Below are 14,205 nucleotides of genomic sequence, written 5' to 3' on the forward strand. Positions count from 1 at the left end.
CAGGAGGATAAGTCCGAGCAGTTTGTCACTGCTCATTTCAATTAATGAAAGCATTCCAAAAATGCTTTTAAATATACAAACCAATTGGTTTGCCATGCCTATTTTCATGTGGTTTATCCCCATAAAAACCATGTTTCATAGTGCTTCAGTGTAACAAACCAAACAAATTATGTGAAGGAAGCAAATCACACTTTTTTCTATTGCAACTTCTATTATGAATTAACAGTCTAAGAATAAATGATCACTCTTTACAAAAAAAAAAATAGATATATTCCTCCCTTTACACATTTGCCCAACATATGTCCCTTAAGTTAGAGTTCTGTGTATTTCTGATTAGGATAAGGTGCCTTAACAGTCAGTCTCCAGGTTCACTTTGTGTTTAACTCATTTTCCAGTTCCATTAGCTTCCTTGAAGCCTTGACTTTATTAGACACATCTTGACCCTGGGAGAAGAGTCGCTGTCTCTCCTTAAATGTTAGGCTCTCAGGAGCACCGGCTGTTGTGCCATTATCTCCATCTTGACTGTATGCGGTGGAAAGAAAAAGAACAGAATGAAAAATATATACTATATATAACATTCTCTATATGGAAAAAACGTACCTAGATGTTTCTTATTGTGGGATACTTAAAAAGTGGACACGTCATTCAATATTACGTTCGGGTGACAGTATGAAAAACCCCAATTATTATTCAGCAACTATTTACATTAACTTTGTTTCAAGTGTGTATTGCACTTAATATATAATATACTAGTGTCCAGTGGAAGGACATAAATTACTTTCATTTGGTTTTAACATACTTGCGTAACAAGACCTACAAGTCCTTTGGTTTACTAGCAATTTACTTTGCCGGCTATAAATGTATATATAGTCTTGACAAAACAATTTTATGCAAGAACTAAAAGTTGTGAAAACCAGCGTAAAGGAGTGCTTATAGGATAGGAATATACTTCCCTTTCTCTTGTTGACCGGATACTCAGCTGCAGCCCTTTACATTTGTGTTAACTACTACACCATCATAGTTCTCTTTCTATTTATTTTCCTCGTTTTGGAACCGGTTTACAAGAGCGCCCCTTAGTGGTTTGTTTCTTTATGTCAAAAACTTTTTTATGCAAGTCTAAATTTAAGGTTGATGAAACTGCATTATTTACTTCCAGTTAATCCAGCAAATGCTTATTTAGGTGCACTTAAGTTATGAATTTTAAACAGAGTATAGTTGATCCCTTAACGGCAACTGATGTGCCAGGAACAGAACGGAAACACATCCCATTAACAACATTAACATGGGGTTAAACAAGCGTAGAAAGGAATGAATTTCTTTCTACACTCAGCTTGTGTTGCTGCAATGCCCCGACATTAAGGCAACACCCCAAAAAATGTAGGTGCCAGAATGACCACATGTCAAAATTCCAAGTTGGAAAACTGAATAATGCATATCCCAAATATGACCGTTTTAACCCCAAACAAGGAGTTGTTGCTGAACACATAATGGGTGCTGTATGACAGTGACACATACCAGGAGCTGTAAATTCATACCTGAATTACAATGTGTGTTGAAAATAAAATAAAACAATGACCACTAGTTTGACAAAGGCTGGTAGTAGAAAGAGTTAAAATTCCAGCATTTGAAATACCCTGGGATGTCTAGTTTTCAAACATATCATGTGATGGGAGTAAATTGAATTGACCATCTTAAATTATGTCCCAAATAGGATACTGGGTCAGAATGATCAGTTTTGTAAAAAAAATGGTTTTGAAATAGCACTATGTGACTTGTACTTATTGCCCTATAACTAAATAAAATAAAAACAAAAAACACATTGGATTAAACTAAGGACAAATATGAATCTATTTAGGAGGTTTTTCCTTAGCTTTTATAGATAAGGAAAAGATTTTTAAAGGTGCTTTTTTCAAATGTTTCAGCATGTGTTTTTTTACAGTAAATTAGATACCATCAAAATATGGTATCAAAAGAAAGCCCTTCTTGTCCCAAAAAAACAATATATAAATTGTGTGGGTACAGTAAATGAGTGAGAAGGAAACTACAGCTAAACCTGAGCACCGCAAAAACTTTTAAAGATCCATTGTCAGAAAGGGGTTAAATTTTACCTTTTCAATCGTTTGTCTCTGGTATCTTTATAAACTTCATTGCTTCCAGCTATTGTACCTGTTGATCCAGTGTAAGAGTTTGGTCCTGATAACAAAAGTGGTTCAGAAGAAAGGTAAGAAAAAAAATACCTCAATAATTATGAAAAATATTACATATTATTTCCAAACGCCCTTAGGACTTATTCTTCAATAAATAGAATGTCCACAAAGCGAGAAAGTCTTATTGCACACTGAGAAGTGTACACACCTGCCAAAAATAAGTGGATAACATTAAAATAAAAAGGATAGATATTTGAAAATATCATCACCTACACATAAGGTATTAACTTTCAAAATTACATGAGGGTTTCTGTAAGATTTTTTTTTTTAAAGTGGAAAATGCTGTCATTTTTAAAGTATGGTGTTTTTTTTCTAATCTTTAACAGTCTTAACTCAACTCACAGACTAATCTCGAGAATACATACCTTGGTCAGAAGTGATATTTTGGTTTAACAAGCAACAATTATTCTCCTTAAGTGTTCATAATATGTCTGGCCAAAGGAGCTTGATTCACTTAAGAGTGTCTGGAGAGTTGTGGTTAACTTATTTGCCTAATTTTAAGAAACCAAAAAAGGCCTAAACTAACAAGGTTTCTCCAACGTGAATCCATCTCTCAATATCATTAATTTGCTCAGTGGCTGGCTGAAAAGTTGGCTTAGCAAAGGCCCAGTGTTATTCACTGCATGCACCAAGAGAAGCAAAATCTTGCTCCAATATTATTATTTATTGTTTTATACAGCGCCATCATATTACGCAGCGTTGTACAAAGGGTAAACAGGACATAAAAGTAGTATATAACATAACAACTTGACTTACAGGAACAACAGGTAAGGAGGGCCCTGCTCAATACACTTTAGTCTGTTTAAAGACATTCTAAAAAGATCTGAATATGACTGATCAAACTCCATTATAGAAAGGACAAATTCAAAAGCGCACCAGAATGGAAGGGAGGTGAAAAGAACTCCATATATTAAAATAACAGCATTTTCAGTAGTTGTCCTATTAACCCACAGAACACAGCAATGTATCTATTTAGACTGAATACAAATGGTTAGCAGGATATGTGTAGGATAGATCATAAAGTGTATTAGTTCTGCAGACTATATCATTACGTTTCATAGAATGCACGCAAAACTACATTAAGAATAATACTTAATAAGTTGTCAGTCCATCTTTTGTTAGTACCAGAGCGAAGGCTGGACTGCCCTGCATGTTATTTATGTGCAAGTTTGATAATTACACTTCTGTGGTTAGTTCTTTTAAGGGCTGCTGGTAGTTCCAGTTGTGGCAATACAACTTTCTTTAGAAGGTTTCTGAAGCACTTTAGGGTTTTAGTTCCACTTTAGCAAATGGGGAGGTACCTGTTGCTACCCTTGCTTTTAAATGAAAGGAATTGACACACATTATACCAAATGTACAGCCGCGTGAACAAGAAAGTACACCCTCTTTGAATTCTATGGTTTTACATATCAGGACATAACTTCAATTATCTGTTCCTTAGAGGATAAGAAAAAGGGTCCACAATATGTGGCCAATTACTTAATACATATTGATAAAAACAAATATTTAAATGGCATTTTGTAATTAGATATTAATGAAATTTTATCACCCATTTAATCAGTGAGTAAGCACAATGTACATCTGTTTAAACTGATAGATCAGATTAAATACATCTTCTAGAAATCCTACACACAGGGCTATCTTTTTACATATAATATAGACAGGACAAACCAACAGGTAGTCACTCTCTTCTCGCCTAACTGCATTCGCAGGGATTCTTTACCCGTATTAACCTCGCCAAAGGCTAGGTGAGAATTACTACTGACTCAACTATATATAAAAAAACAAAGCAGATTAACTATAGGCAAGTACTTATATTACATTTTAGAACTGTGTATCAATCTCAAAACAGTACTCAACCTCAGTACAGCTACACAGAGAAGTACAATGTGTTTCACTTATAATCAGAGATCAGAAAAACGTGGACTATTATTTTTTGCGAGATTGAATGTTGCGGACTGCTCAAGCCTTACTAACGAAAAAAACTGACAAAGACACATGGCCTTGGTGCATAAATACGATAGGCCCTTATACTGTAAGGGGTAGTATTACATGAAACAAAAAGCAACCAACGGAATGTTCTTACGGTTATATACATAACCCCTACTTTGGTTTCATCAAAATCAGCATTACCAATGGTATTTTAATGAAGATTCAGTCCATCACACTAATACAAAAGATGCACATGTCTAGAGGGTGACCAAAATATGATGCCAACAACTAGTTCAGAAGGACCATTCAGTTAGATCCACCATTGGACATTCTCAAACAGTTCATTATCTATATTGTAAAGCACAGTCACGCTACCTTTTATAGTTTATATAACGTGATGAAAGGCTTTTCTATGTTAGCGTTGATTCTTCTATTTCAGCGGTATATGAATAAATAATGGATGGTAAAAGAAACATGCCATACGCATACAGAAAACTTAAATGAAAATGTGCAGAAGCAAAGCATGAAAGCCAAAACCAACAGTACTTTCATTTATTTATGTGAACTTACGGATTGTAGGAAAAAGTGCAAAAATGATTGAGTGGTGTGAAAAGAGGTATATTTTAAAAAGAATCATTACTGATTGATTTGAACAGAAAGATATCTGTGCTGACAACAGGACTTAAAAGAGGGAAATAATTTGGATATTTATTATCGACTAAATAACATCAGAAAGAAGAAATCACATATTAGAAGAAAGTCTATAAATCAACACAGATTAAAGGGTAAGATATAGATTGTGGACTATTGAAACACACATTTTAAACTGTACCTTTTGAGTGGCTGTGTTGGAGGTACCCTGGTTTATTAGATATGGGAGGGGCCTGGCCTGTTTTGGGACCAGTACTGTTGGCATTGGCAGAAGGCGGCTGGAATGAGTTGGAAAGAAAGATGCCATCTGAAACAGGACGAGGCTGGCGTGCAGCAGGCAGCTGTGGCTTATGGGCAGGTGGAAGCAGGTCACCATATGACTTTCTCATGCTGGAGTACTTATCCTGACCTGCTAGATTTGTGTCTTCCTCATCATCAGTGTATGCAACAAACTTGGCAGTGTAAACAGTGTCAGGGGAGAGGGCTTGTGTTTTGAGGTAAGAAGTGTTTCTCTGAGGTGGGGGAGGAGGAGCGTTAGATGGAAGGGATGGGAGTGGGAGCTCATATTCCCGTGGGAGTGGAGGTCTGTACAGACCAGGCTCTTCAGGCTCTAGTAATCTCCGTTCTGCCTCCTCATGTTGCCTGCGTCTTTCTGCTTCCAAGCGGTTGTAATATTCCTCTTCCTGCCTCCTCTGCCAGCCAAACAGAAAAAAAAAATAACATTTAACAAATGAGGAAAAAAAAAAAAAAAAAAAAAAAAAAAGAAAAACATCCACTAGAAAATGATGAACATGGGTCACATGAATGCTTGCACGCAAAAGATAGCACATGGCTGACAGGTACTGCCTCAATATTTTCACCTACAGTGCTATGCAAAAGTCTTCCAACCACTTTTGCATTTTTCCTATTTTCTTGCATTACAACCTGGAATTAAAATGGATTTGTTGGAGGTTTGCATCATTTAATTTACACAATATGCCTACCACCTTGAATATCCAAAATATTTTTTTTTATTGTAAAACAAGACAAGAAAAAAAAGAAAAACTTGAGCATGCATAACTGCCCCCCCCAAGTAAATACTTTGTAGGGCCACCTTGGGGTAGGTCTCTAAGTTTGGCACATCTAGCCATTGTGATTTTGCCCACTCTTTAGGACAAAACTGCTTCAGCTCTTTACGGTGGTTTAAAGCAATCTTTAAATCATACCACAGATTCTCAATCGTATTTAGGTCTGGGCTTTGACTAGGCCATTACAAGACATTTAAAAGCTTCCCCTTAAACGACCCAAGGGCTGCTTTAGTAGTATGTTAGGGTCATTGTCTTCATGGAAGGTGAACCTCATCCCAGTCTCAAATCTCTGGAAGACTGAAACCATCCATCACTCCTTCAATCCTGACCAGTTTCCCAGTGACATCAGAAAGGTAGTGTTCTTTTGGCATCCACCAAAGCCAGAGTTGTCCACCAGACTGCCAGATGTGAAGGGTGATTCATTGTTCCACGAATGTCCTTCTGCTGCACCAGAATTCTATGGTGATGAGATTTACACTGCTCCAAATGGCATGTTGCACTGTGTGTGTGGTAATCTTAGGCTTAGCAGTGTATATTGCCCACTTAATTTGAAGCGTCCACACACGTATATTATCACAGTTTTGCAATATATCTTAATCCCACCACATGTATGACCACCCAATTATATTAAACATCCGTCAGGGCAGGAGATACTACATTTTCTGTTACTGTGAGTTGAATTAGCCTTAAAAAAAAACAAAAAACTTGTCTCCATTAAATTAAGTTGGCACAAACCAGTCAAGCACTGGTTTCTTGATTGGTACTTTCCATCACTATTGTCAGTGTTTTAATGTGATTTATTCTGATTGGGTCATCTGTGTCGCCAAGTTTAGAAAACACCAGTATTTGACATTTGTAAGAAAAGTTTTATGAAATCATATAGTCTGATGTCACATAACGTATACAATGTTCATTACTATAACATAACATTTTACTGAGGAATCTGCCAGTAAACTCTTGTAGCAAAATCCTACTTTTGAATGCACTTGACACATTTATCATATTATACATCATAAACAGTGTTTATGCACAAACGCCACACTCATGGGATAGCCATCCATTCTTCTCCAGAAAAAAGTAAACAACACATTGTTAGACTTGCATTCACCTCCTAAAAGGAACTTGACATAAGGATGATGGATTTAGGGTAAAAGTCTGTAAAATAGGTAGCATTAAACATGATGATAAAGTGGGAAGCTAGAGATCCTAAACAAGTTTTGACAAAAAGAGACAGAAATAACTAATCTACCTTGCCATATAAAGAACATATAATTCAACTGTCTTTGGGCGGAAAACATTGAAATGAAGAGCAATCCAGGAAGAAAATAGGAATGTTTGATGGTTTTTACAAACATTAAACACAAAGTAGTGTTGAGCCCTATTTCAAGCCACAATTTCCAATTTAAAGAAGGGTATTTAGATCAAACATTTATATATGAGAGGCTTCTCTCACTCCATCAAATCTAGATCTTCTTGATTTTTTTTAATCAAACATACAAGTGTTTCTCAATTAAAATAGATGTATAGTTGTACATGAAGCTTGAAACCAACCTTATCTTCTGCCTCTCGTTTTACCCGCTCCTCCTCCTGACGTCGACGCTCCTCTTCTTGTCGGACTCTATCCTCAGCTTCTCGCTTGCGGATCTCTTCCAACTGCTGCTGCCGCCTGCGTTCCTCATCCTGTAACTAATCATTGCTTTCTTTTAGTAACATGGGGAAGACCTTTGTTTTCCACTTAAATAGTTTTTGCTTACGGAAAAAAATGGGACGAAAAACAAACAAAAATGACTGGGAAAAAAGTCTAAAGAAAAAGCTCATTACAGACTGAATTTAAGACGTTACAAATTACGTTATTATATACATTATATATATATATATCTAACAAACACAAACACACATACATACACACATATACCACCACTTAAAAGTTTAGGGTCACTTAAAAATGTCCTTTCTTTGGGGGGGGGAGCAAAATTTGGTTAACATCAAATGAATCAGAAATATGGTCTGGACCATATGTGTTTTAATTGAATATTGTATCTGGGAAAGGCTGACTTTAATGGAATATCTTTATATGCCTAATGAGGCCCTTTATCTGCAACCATAACTCCTCTTGGCGTGTTATGTTAGCTAATCCATGTTTTAAATGCTAACTGATCCTTGCCTTTATCACAGCCAGAAATTTCCTTGTATTCCATGAAAAATGACCCCATAGCAATACATATGTATATTTGCTTTCTTTCTTTACAACTTGTCTGTTTTAGTTTACTTCTATTACATTCTAATTCTTGCTTAATAAAAATATTTCTTCAAAATATCACTCACTAGGGAAATTGCTCAGAAGTACGTAAAAATGTTCAAAACCCCCCCAAAATGTATTTAACTCATTATAAAAAGGGTCTGTGTGTGCCAAATGGCCCGAATATAAAATACAGATTTCCGCCAGGTACGCACCATATGTTTAATTAATTGGCGGTTTATTTATAATAAAAAATATTTTTCCAGTATAGAAACAGCCAACTGAATCTACAGATGCTGTGAGTTCCATATTATATCAATTTATTATTACTAATTCATACGAGGAGTAATATTCATTTTTTTCTGGTTAATACATTCTAATTAAGGCAGTTAGAAGTGTCATTTTTGTTGCCTGGAGGCTATATATATAAGTTTGATATCAGCACAGCTACAACCCTATATGCAACATAAGAAGGTAAGAGTCACAATACCTTATACATATACCTGATCCAAAATTAAATTATCTTTAACTCATAAAATCAGAGGTCTGAATTAGAAAGCTAGATCATAACAATAATCAAACTATCAGTAACTTGTCTAGTAGACTTATGGTCTCAAGAAAAAAAAAAAAAAAATTTTGTATATCGGTATCAGATTTTCCATTTGAATGAACATTCCTGAACCTTTTCGCTCTAACAACTAACTGATGCAACATTCCAAACATCTTAGCACTTTGTAAATCTTTTATAATAGCTGCATATATTCTTGCAGTCTCATCAGCTTTTGTTTCATTATTCTGGTAACCCTTTGCATTGCTTCATAGTTTTTGTTTGTGATTTTTGGTTACTTGTAAACGCATTCAAAAAAAAAAAATAGGTAGATGACACAGATGACCTACAGCCTCTGGGACAACTGGTGAGTTTCCAGGTATGAACCTACCTTACCAAAGCAAAATATCTCCAATTTAATTAGTAAATCATTTACACATGCACCCTCTATACTGTCAACTTGTGAGCAGGGTTCTCTTTACCAAGTGTACTAGTTTATCTTAGGTCTGTCAATTGCAGTAAATTAAAATGTAAAGGAATATATAAAAACACTTTAAACGAGAATTCTTATGAAAAGCAAATCCTTTAGCACTGTATATTTAGTATTATTACTGTAAAAGCTTTCAGAAAAATAGGCATTTATAAAATGTTGCTCTGCATTTTTCCCTAGAGGTACTTGAGCTAGCCATAACACAGCACAAGCTGAAGCATAACCTGAACCTGGCTCACATCTAGGCCTAAGGAGATATACATTCATGCATGCAAGAGAACCCACTGATACAGATATATTTTAGCCAGTTGCTTTTCCCACTCTGCTTTACCTTCCCTTATTGGCAGACCCAAAGTTTGGGCTCAAACACATGCTAGCCCCATAATTACTAATGCTCATCTGTCATATTTGCAAGTAGAAGTGAACATTTTCTAATCATAACCATACAGGCAGGAAAGTTTATCTAGACGGTAAATTTTTTTGTGGATAGAGCCACCGAACTTTAAAATGAGCCCATAATAAAAAATTAAATAATTAAATTGAGAAAAGCCCAATTCAATCTAACCTCAAAATCAATCTAGAGGATCCAGTTAACATCTTATTAACCAAGTCCAAGTGGTAATTTAGCTGCCCTCAGTGCAGGGCTAATCCTTTACATACGTAAAATCTATAATTGGAATATAATTGCAATAAGTACATTATTTTTTTATTAATGCTTCAACCCAAATTGATGGAACAATTTGATTTCAATTGGAACCATCAAACACTATAGAAATGTTAGTTTAAAACTACATGTTACATTTTGGAGTATAAAAGCCTAAGCTTAAGACAAACCTTCAAGGATGGAACAGAGAAAGATCGAGGAAAGGACAGAGGGCATTCAGATACTACGGATTACTACTTCCAGGCAAGGCATGCTTCAAGAAACAATTAGGGCTTTACCCAAAACAGGACACTAAAGACAATGCAAAAGACAGCACATCTACCACTACAGATAAAATATGAAATAACAGCGAGAATAATGCAGAAAGGGAGAAAAAAAAGAAAAAAAAAAGAAAAAGATTGTTTGAAGAGAAAGTAAATACAGAACATACCAAATCTAGAACAGAGATTGCTGGCATAGCAGTCTGCTGCAGATAGCAAAAAGGAAAGTGGGGAAAAAAAAGATGCTAGGTGAAAAAAAAAGCATTAAATCTTTTTCGTAAGCAATCCCTCTTTCTGTTGATCCAGGCATCTACGGTATTTTACCCTATGCACCTAAAAAAGAAATTACAAGGAAAACGCAGATGCAAAGCACATTTGAAATGATTAGGGAAAAGCTGGAAAAATGCAGAGATATAACAAATAGCAACAATGGAAATCAGATTCTGGATTTTGATGTCATTTGCTTTCTGACTCGCAATAGTCGTTTCTTTGTATGCTTAATAGACAAAGTGTCCCTTCTACCACTTGACTTTGAATGCAAGCAGACATTTTGCTTATCTGGCTGTACACTCAATTGAGCGTAGTATACGTTACCCGAGAAAATAGAAACACAAGTTTTTTTACTCTCTAAATCCCTTGAGATTAACCTCTCAGTCAAATTCACTGACCCTATGGCCTATGAGGACTCATCAAAAGAGCTTGACAACTGCCACTAAGTAAATTGGCTCTACGGATTCCTTTAAGATCATTTCATCTATTTATACATAAGTTAGTTAAAAAAAAGAGTTTTAAGCAAAAGCAAACTGAAGTAGTACACTTACAATCTACTCTTCTCTTGAATGACTAAACTTATTTGTGACACATCAACTACTTCCTTACTCATGGATTAGTGAGTAAAAGCATCAATGAAATGCACTATACAACCAGAAGGGAGAAGTAAAAAGTACAATAACAAATACAAAAATGAGTTAACTATATTTTTGAGCAAATACCAGCTAAATTTTTTTTTTGGAAATTCTGATGGCATGGGGAATTGATAATTTGGTATATTTTTAGTGATGTAGACCACTATTTTATATTAGAAAAAAAAGGGTTACATAGTGTAGCCTCAGGCTGGGGTAATTTCAATCCTTAAAAATAACCATAAAAATCATCATACCTACTGATGTATACTACTTACGAATATACCATTTATAGGACTACAAATATCTCAGTAATTGGATAAGCAAGCAATACGCCGTGAATCAACTTACCATTGGTTCGTACTGGGAAATATACAATGGATGTGGCAGGTGATTGCTTGCAAGTTAACCAATAACCTACAAATCCCATTGGTTCTTATACCAATGGACATCATTTAAGTGCTTATTGTTTAAACAATCTGACCCCACATTCCCGCAGATTTTAAGGGACAGTAATACCACACTTTCTAAGGCCTTAGTGAAGCAAAAGCAGTTTGTTTACGTTAATGATGGCTTCTGCCAGGGTCTTGAAGTACCTCTACCTCTACTGCAGGCAGGCTAGTATACAATCAAACCGATAGGTGTTGTGGCCATGGAATCTGTAAAACGTTTCAATGTTAAGTGCCGCGTAGAATCAGCAGAATAGGGGACCCTAATGCTTTTTTAGTAAAATAAAAAAAGTATATACCTAACTTTTCCTTTATGTTAACACCGGTCCCTTCCCTTCTCCAAATGATCAATCTTAAATTGGGGAATTTAGAATTTCCCTTAAGTACTTAACAAAACTCAGAAAGCAAGTAAAACCCCCTACTTTTAAGAAAGATTGGTAAAAAGCTTGCTAAAAAGGAAAGGTTTCCAAATGAAAATAGTTTGAGAGATACAGTTTAACAATACTGTATTAACGACGAAGCCTTAATTAGAAACATTTTCACAGTATCTATTTAAATGATGTATTGCTATGTATGACTCTGATCAATATATTGTATATATTTATGGATTCCTGAAATATAGCCTTTCATCCATATAAAGTCTTCATAATGTGCACATAAAACATGCATGTAAATAATATGGTGCATTAAAGGTGCAGAATTCATGGGGCAAAAATAAAAACGAGTAGAGGGGACAAAGTTTATAAAGACTAAAGTGCTTGAAACAAGCAAACCTAGCTTAGTAGCATTAGTGTTGAATACATATTCTCTGGTATTTTTAGGGAAACAAGCCTATTAGTAATACTGCGTTTACAAGTACAGTTCAAGGTCAAATGCAATGCAATAAGGACCGACCTTTTGGATATTGCATGGAACATAGCATCCCTTTTCAAATTTAAGATTATCTTGAAGCAATCACAAATACATATGTGATATAAAAATATGTAAAGTTGCTTGAAGTATGTTTTATACCTAGACTTATTCTCAGTACATATATAAATTTTTTGTTCAAAAATTCAGGTTTACTGTAATTACTGTAAAGATTTGTTCATATTGAGAGAGAAGAAATATTCTTATATATATTATATCAATATTACTCTTGCTTTTCTTTCAGCTTCTAGGCGCTGCATGATAAGCATGGTATCCACATCATCATCTTCCTCGTCATCATCATCATCCTCATCCTTCTGCTTGGATTCCTGAAGTCTCTTCTGGAACTGCCATTCAAGCATCAGCTTACGGAGCCGGTCATTTTCTTCTGCCGTTCGATCTGGCTTGTTCTGCAGTTCATTGATTTCTTTGCTCAGCATATCAGCTATGTGCATTTGTTGTTGCTTCTCCAGCTTTTCCTTGGCATCACGCTTCCATGGATCTGGAGAAAGACTGTCACTTGAAGAAAGTTCTTCTTTGCTAATTGTAATGTACTGGAGGTCTCTTCTCTCTATTGTGCGAGGCTGCTGCTGTGGTTGGAGTTCCCGAATTACTGTTTCTGGAGGTCGGGGAAGGGTTGCTGGCTTCTCTGGTCTACTTTGGGGGATGGATGGGGGTTGTGCCACTGTGTGAGATGCTGGAAGCGTATTTTGGGAAGGACCAGGAGGAATAGGTCTCATTTGCCCAAGTTTTCTTTCCTGTTCACGTCTCTTCCTTTCTCGTTCTTCTTCCAAACGTGCTTTCTCCTTCTCATACCATCGCTGATGTTCTTCACGCTTTCTGCGCTCTATTGCAGCTGCTTGTGAGTTCATTGACTGTCCTATTTGGGTCTGAGGAGGGGGAGGAAGAGGTAAGTCTACAGGTACACCTTCAAATTCTGATCCGTAAAGTGCTGGAGGGGGAGGAGGTGGAGGTGGAAGGTCTGTTCTTATAGGTTGGGGAACTGCAATTGGTGCTGGTTGAGGTGCAACTGGGGTTTTCCAGCGACCGGGGCCAGATTTGTTCAAAGAACCAGAAGAAAAGGTCATATTTGAATTATTCACAGGTTCTTGGCAGGGTATATTGGATTCTATAGAAGAACTTAGGTTTGCCCAGGCATCTTTTCCATCTAGTTTTCGGTCTATATACTCGACATCTTTACGCATTGCTGGCTCTAATCTGCTTCTTTCTGATTGAAACATATGATCATCTCTCAATTCTTCTTGAGATTGAGCAATTCTCTGTAAAAAAAACAAATAGTAATTTGTAGCTTCTAACATAACATTAAAGTTCACATCGGTAGTAATAAATATATTTTTCTTTACAAATGCCAATTTTATAGTTTGAGGACCCACTGCCTCTAAAATGTAAGCAGGGCCATATTTACATAATGCAATGGTTCATCATTGTTAGTGCTATATAAGTAAAATATAATCATAAATATATATACAGATAAACAATTGCAATCGGATAGTAATTTAAGAGACATTTACATAATTAAGTAAAGGTTTTTCAAAGGACATTTGAAAGGTTTTCTTTTTTTTTATTTTACATAGATGATTACAAGCATGTATCTAATATTGTGTTATATGCAAAAATAAAAGAGGGAGGGAGGGCAGTAATGATGCAATGGGAATCACGGAATATGAGATTACTACTGGAAAATAAAATTGAACCAATTCCCAATATAGGTCTTCCAATAAGAACTATGTTTCTCTGAGGGTTATAACAGTAAAGCAAAATTATAATGTTGCTAAACATGTTAAAATAATTTTATCGGAAAACTAAAAGAAAGTTTCACTAATACCAAAACATTAATGTGACAATTACAAACTAATCACATTAGGAG

General features: G+C 35.6%; 1 protein-coding gene across 11 annotated transcripts in view; it reads right to left on the reverse strand.

The window, feature by feature from the left end:
- Nucleotides 1-368: 368 nt before the first annotated feature.
- The window catches only part of LOC149288027 (afadin-like), an 88,931-nt gene continuing 75,094 nt past the window's right edge, over nt 369-14,205 (reverse strand). For 7 of the 11 annotated variants that reach the window (XM_089492122.1, XM_089492119.1, XM_089492118.1 and 4 more), the window contains 5 exons: nt 12,545-13,597; nt 7,409-7,543; nt 5,200-5,482; nt 2,109-2,193; nt 369-522 (listed from right to left, as the gene is read on the reverse strand). In XM_089492122.1, the coding sequence (XP_089348248.1) occupies nt 369-522; nt 2,109-2,193; nt 5,200-5,482; nt 7,409-7,543; nt 12,545-13,597 (1,710 nt within the window). The remainder of the gene's footprint in view (nt 523-2,108; nt 2,194-5,199; nt 5,483-7,408; nt 7,544-12,544; nt 13,598-14,205) is intronic. The other 4 variants (XM_089492120.1, XM_089492124.1, XM_089492123.1 and 1 more) reach the window with 2 other exon arrangements.

This window comes from Sceloporus occidentalis, unplaced genomic scaffold, assembly GCF_023333645.1.
Source record: "Sceloporus occidentalis isolate IW3139 unplaced genomic scaffold, rSceOcc1.0.p SCAF_54, whole genome shotgun sequence".
NCBI lineage: Eukaryota > Metazoa > Chordata > Lepidosauria > Squamata > Phrynosomatidae > Sceloporus > Sceloporus occidentalis.